This window comes from Canis lupus, chromosome X (assembly GCF_011100685.1).
Source record: "Canis lupus familiaris isolate Mischka breed German Shepherd chromosome X, alternate assembly UU_Cfam_GSD_1.0, whole genome shotgun sequence".
Taxonomy (NCBI): domain Eukaryota; kingdom Metazoa; phylum Chordata; class Mammalia; order Carnivora; family Canidae; genus Canis; species Canis lupus.
This window is the reverse complement of record NC_049260.1, coordinates 122,829,487-122,835,486: the sequence shown is the minus strand read 5'-3', so window position 1 is coordinate 122,835,486 and position 6,000 is coordinate 122,829,487. Positions and strand designations below refer to the sequence as shown.

Here is a 6,000-nt window from a genome sequence, read left to right as displayed (position 1 = left end):
GGGCCAGGCCCCCCGTCTCCCGGGCCCGCCCCGCGGCGGCCGCGCGGCCGGAGCGGGGAGCCCGGAGACCCGACGCCGTCGGGAGCGGGGAGCGCGGAGCGGGGCGCCGGAGCCCCTAGCACCCCGGCCGAGGCCCCGCCCCCGGCCCTCCGCGCCGGCTCCCGCGGCCCCCGCCGCTCGCGCCGCCACCCCGCCCCGCTCCCCTCCCCGCGCGCGTGCGCCCCGTCCCCGCGCCCCTCCCCCCCGCCGCCGCCGCGCGCGTGCCCGTCGTCCCGGGCGGGAGCCGGAGACTGCGGGGCCGACTGCGGGCCGGAGAGCGGGCGTCGGGAGCGCCGTGAGCGCGGCCGGGCGAGGCGGGAGCGTGGGCGCGGGCCTGGCCGCGGGCGGGGGCCGCCGCCGCGCCGCCGCCCCCCATTCGGCGGGCCGGGCCGCGGCGCCGAGCGCGAGGGCCGGGCTCCCGGGGCCGGTGGCCATGGGTGGGAACCGGAGGCGGCAGCGGCAGCGGCAGCGGCAGCGGCAGCGGCGGGCCCCGCGGGCGGGGAGGCGCGCGGCCCACGGCCCCTGACGGCCCCCGGCGGCCCGGCGCGCCCCCGCGCCTCCTGGGGGGCCGTCGCCCAGCAACGCCCGGCGCGCCCGCCCATCCCCCGCTGCCCTTTTTCTCCTGGCCGGGTGCGAGGGAGCATGCCCGCGCCTGGCCTCCGCCGGCCGAGGTAACCGGAGGGGCGTGGAGCGGCCCCTCCCTGGGGGGCGTCCTCCCCTCCCCCGCTCGGCGGCCCGCCCCCTGCGCTAGGGTATGGCCCGCGGCCGCGGCCCGGGACCCGCGGTCCCGCACTCCGGCCACTGAAAGGCGTCTTCCCGCGGCCGCCCTCCGCCCCTCGCTGGCCAGCACCATGGGATGTAATATGTGCGTGGTTCAGAAACCGGAGGAGCAGTACAAAGTGATGCTTCAGGTAGGGACCGCCGCGGCGGGGGCGTGGGCGCGGGCGCCACCTGGGGAGGCAGCCGGTCGCCTACCCTGGAGGGCTGGAGGGCGCGGAGAGGAAGAGGTAGGGAGCCATTCCCGCCCTCAATTCGGGGGGCTGCTGGGTGTTGGCGCTCCGTGGGAACCGCGCACAAACGGGGGGGCTGCGTGGGGATGGGGTGCCGCGCGCATCCCCCGGGCGCCCGGAGTACACTGGGGGCCTGAACCCTGGGTCCGGATCGGCCTGGTTCGGGAAGTTGGGCTCGGCCCGGGGCCGGCGCGCTTGCACCCCGGCCGGGGAGCGGGGAGGCGCGGTGCTGCCGGCGCCGGCGCGGGATGGAGGTTGCATAGCAACGGGCTCCGTTCCCTGCACACGCTCGCCCCGCTGGACCCAGGGCGGGGGAGGGAGCTGGGCACCCGCGGCGCGGGCGGCGGCCGAATCCAGGGCCCCGCGGGCGGGCGAGGGGCGCAGGAGCGCGCGGGGGCGCTGGGGCCGGGGCGCTCCTCCTGGCAGCCGCTCCGCTCCGGCCCTGCCCAAACGGCGCGCGCCCAGGCCGGGTGCCGCGGGCTCCGCGACGGGGAGGCTGCCTGCGGGCAGCGGTGCCCCGCTCGCTCTCCGCCCTGCGGGGCCTCGGGTCCGGAGCCGCGAGGGGCGTGGGCCGGGGGGTGCTCGGGCGGGAGGGGATCCGCCCGGCCGCGCGCGCGGAACCCAAGCCCAGCCCGGTGGCCCGGAGCGGGGCTTCCTTGCCTGTGCGTGGCGTGACTTCGTGAGTGCGTGCCTGTGCCCCGTCTGTGTGTGCGCGGAGGCTCCTCCGGCCCCGCGTGTGTGTACTTTCTGTGTGCGCTCAGAGAGGTGTCCAGGGAAATGTCCCGGATGGTGTGGCCTGAGACGCCCCCGGGGCCAAGTGGCGGGAGTTCAAGGTCGGAGGCAGTCGGGACCCAGGGGCGGACCGGGCGCAGACAGGTATGCACTTCAACTCCGGGTTTCTGGGTCACGACCGGGGAGCAGGCGCTGCTGGGCGCGGCGTGGGCCGGGGCAATGAGGTCTCCTTAGAAGAATGGGGGGAACTCCTGTAAGGGGGCGCGGGGGCGCGGGGGGCGGGATCGGTGTCTGGGGAGGGATGGGGGAGGCCGCGGGAGCCCCGTTGTGGCCGCCGGGAGCGGGCGGGGGCAGGACGGGGAACCTTGCTCTGCCCTGGCCGCGCCACCCAGCTCCCCTGAGGCCCTGTCCCCGGGGGCGCTCGCTGCCCCTCGCTGCCCCTCGCTGCCCTCCGCCTTTCTTCCATTCTCGCCGTGCGCCCCCGGGCTGTTCCTCTCGGCCTGTTCCCTGGAAATCTTGCCTGGCCATTGTCATTGCCCGCTCGTGGAACGGGCTCGGTGATGACCCGGGCAGGGACCGAAAGGCAGCCCGCGGGAATCCCAGTGGTGGGCACCCGGGCTGCACTGGTTGGTTGGTGCCGCCGTGGGATCCCAGCCTCACCGCTTTCTTTCTTGGAATCTTCCACCCAACGGCCAGCGATTCCAGAGCTGTGCGCTCTTGACTTCCTCAGACAGGGATTGAGGTAGTATTTCGTGTAAGGCCGACCTGGTGGGGAGGCGTGGAGAGCCCCCCGCGCTGCCCTACAGGCTTGAAAGGAGCCTTGGTTGAGGGGCCACACTGGGGCGATCCTCGGGGCTCCCCCTGGCAGTGAGTTGGGGGGGCTGCCACAGTTGGGCTGGGACTGCCCTCAGGGAGGCTCCTTGTTGGAGGAGGGCTTGAGATGAACCCCGGGCAGGAAGGTTCTTGAGAGAGAGCCCCAGGCTCTTGGGGACACATGCCAACTGCCCTCTGCAGTTTCCTGCTCTGAGCCGCAGCCATCACAGGCCAGTGTCTGGGGACACCGCTCCCTTTTAAAGCTCCTGCTGAAGTTTGGGCAGAATCAGAGCCTGGGATGTAGTTTTAAAAGCGGGACTATCCGTGAAAATGAAGGGGAGGGGCGCCTGGGTGGCCCAGGCTCTTGATTTCAGCTCAGATCCTGATCTCAGGGTGGTGACATTGAGCCCCGCGTGGTGCCTGGGCATGGAGCCTGCTTAAGATTCTCTCCCTCTCCCTCTGCACCTCCGTCCCTCCCAAAATAAAATAAAATAAAATAAAATAAAATAAAATAAAATAAAATGGAGACAAAAGAAAGGGTGAATAAAAAGGAGCTGGAAAGCAGGGAAAACCATTAGTAGTCTGAGAAGACCCCGTTTCCGGGGTCTGGAGTCCCAGGCAGAGCAGGGAGGGGTTTCCTGGCCCAATCCGACCCTCTTCTCAGAGCAGAAAGAAGCTTTTGTCCCAAAAGACCAGTCGGACCCCTTGCCTGGCTCCCGTCCTCCCCTCAACACTGGTCCTCCCCTAGCGTCAGTGGTGCTTCTCCTGTCCGGTCTCTACGTGCCTGCGGCCTTGCACCCTGTGAGAGAAGGGGACCCCAGTGGGGTCCAGTGCAGCCCAGGGAAATGCACATGCACACCCGCATCACTTTGCCAGGGGACTTCCTTGGGCCAGGACCCGGACTCCCTGGGGCCTCTTCTTGGGTTCTCCAACCCCCACGTTACCGCCAGGTGTCTGTCTCAGCCTTGGGTTCCACGCCCTTTTCTCCTCAGGGCTCCCAGGCACAAAACAACCTACAGCTTTATTGAGCTAAAATTCGCACACCCCGGTAAAGTGTGCAGTCAGTGGTTTTTAATAGATTCAGAGACTTGTGCAACCATCACCACTGTCTCATTCCAGAACATTCTCATTACCTTAAAAAGAAACCCCGCCTTTAGCACTCCCGTACCCATTTCTCCCAACACCTCCCAGCCCCTGGCAACCGATCATCTACTTTCTATGGATTTACCTGTTCCAGACATTTCATCTAATGAACTGTATGAACCATACAATATATGATTTTTATGTGTGGCTTCTTTCTTTTATCATGTTTTTTTTTTAATGTTTTTGTAAAGTAATCTCTACACCCAATGTGGGGCTCAAACCCACAACCTGAGATCAAGAGTCAGATGCTTTTCCAACTGAGCCAGCCAGGCTCCCCCTAAATTTCTTTTTATTGCTGGATAATACTCCATTGTGTGACTATACCACACAGTATCCATTCACCCGTTGGTGGACATGGGGGTTGCTTCCACCTTTTGACTATTGTGAATAATGCTGTGAACATGAGTGTACAAATATCTGTTTGAGTCCCTGCTTTTATTTATTTTTTAAAAGATTTTTTAAAAGTAATCTCTATACCCAACGTGGGGCTCAGCCCCACAACCCTGAGATCAAGAGCAGTACACTTCACCGACTGAGCCAGCCAGGCACCCCGAGTCCCTGCTTTTAATTCTTTTGGGTATATAGCCTGAAATGGAATTGCTGGATCGTAGGGTAAATTCTGTTTAATTTTTTGAGAACCTGCCGAACCCTTTCCCACAGGGGCTAAGCCACTTCACATTCCTACCTGGAATGTCACAGGGTTCCACTTTCCCCATATCCTCCCAATGCACGTTTTTGATTAGAGCCATCCTACTGTGCGTGAGGTGGTATCATTGTGGTTTTTTTTTTTTTCATTGTGGTTTTGATTTGCAGTTCCTGATGCCTAAGTGATGCTGAGTATTTTTTCATGCACCATTGGCCATTTGTTTATCTTTTCTGGAGAAATGCCTATCTTTATGCCAGTACCCCTCTGCTTTTACTGTGGATTTGTAAGTAAGTTTTATTTTTAGGATCTTTAAAAAGATTTATTTATTTATTTGAGAGACAGAGAGAGAGAGAGAGAATGAGAGCATGAGCAGGAGGAAGGGCAGAGGGAGAAGGAGAGAATCTCAATCAGCCTCCATGCTGGGTGAGGAGCCTGATGCAGGGCTCCACCTCATGACCCTGAGCTCACCACCTGAGCACAAACCAAGAGTCCGATGCTTTAACCAACTGAGCCACCCACGTGTCCCTGTAAGTAAATTTTAAAATCAAGTGTGAGTCTTCCAATTTTGTATTCTTCAAGATTGTTCTGGTTATTCTGGGTCCCTTAAGTTTCTATATGAATTTTTGGGTCAGCTTGCCAGTTTCTCAAAAGAAGCCAGCTGCAATTTTGTAGGAATTGAATTCAATCTGTAGATCGATTTAGGTAGAGTATTACCCATGAACATGGAATGTCTTTCCAAACGGGTCTTCAATTTCTTTAAACAAGGTTTTGTACTTTTGTTACATTTATTCCTTTTTTATTTTTTATTTTTATTTTTTTATTTATTTTTATAAAGATTTTTCTTTTTTTAAGATTTTATTTATGGGGATCCCTGGGTGGCGCAGCGGTTTAGCGCCTGCCTTTGGCCCAGGGCGCGATCCTGGAGACCCGGGATCGAATCCCACGTCGGGCTCCCGGTGCATGGAGCCTGCTTCTCCCTCTGCCTATGTCTCTGCCTCTCTCTGTGTGACTATCATAAATAAATAAAAATTAAAAAAAAAAAGATTTTATTTATGTATTCATGAGAGACACAGAGAGTAGAGAGAAAGAGAGAGACACAGGCAGAGGGGGAAGCAGGCTCCATGCGGGGAGCCCAACGTGGGACTCCATCCCGGGACCCCAGGATTATGCCCTGGGCTGAAGGCGGCGCTAAACCGCTGAGCCACCTGGGCTGCTCACATTTATTCCTGTTTTAAAAAAATATTTTATTTATTTATTTATTTATTTATTTATTTATTTATTTATGAGAGACACACAGAGATAAGCAGAGACACAGGCAGAGGGAGAAAGAGGCTCCATGCAGGGAGCTCGACGTGGGACTCGAGTATCATTGCCCTGAGCCAAAGGCAGGCGCTCAACCACTGAGCCACCCAGGCGTCCCTGTTACATTTATTCCTGAGTATTTTATTTTTTATGGTGCTATTGTGAGTGGAATTGTTTTCTTTTTTTTTTAAGATTTTATTTATTTATTTATTTATTCATGAGAGACGCAGAGAGAGAGAGAGTCAGAGACACAGGCAGAGGGAGAAGCGGACTCCCCGCAGGGAGCCCGATGCGGAACTCAATCCCAGGACCCTG

The 6,000-nt window shown here is 59.9% G+C and overlaps 1 protein-coding gene across 5 annotated transcripts in view; it reads left to right on the top strand.

Annotated features, from left to right (window-relative positions):
* Window positions 1-669: 669 nt before the first annotated feature.
* PDZD4 (PDZ domain containing 4) overlaps window positions 670-6,000 on the top strand; it is a 30,867-nt gene continuing 25,536 nt past the window's right edge. Inside the window, exon 1 of one of the 5 annotated variants that reach the window (XM_038588672.1) lies at window positions 670-950. In XM_038588672.1, coding sequence (XP_038444600.1) covers window positions 891-950 — 60 coding nt within the window. In that variant the 5' untranslated portion in view covers window positions 670-890. Of the gene's footprint in view, window positions 951-1,807; window positions 1,926-6,000 lie in introns of those variants that run through there. The other 4 variants (XM_038588673.1, XM_038588674.1, XM_038588670.1 and 1 more) reach the window with 4 other exon arrangements.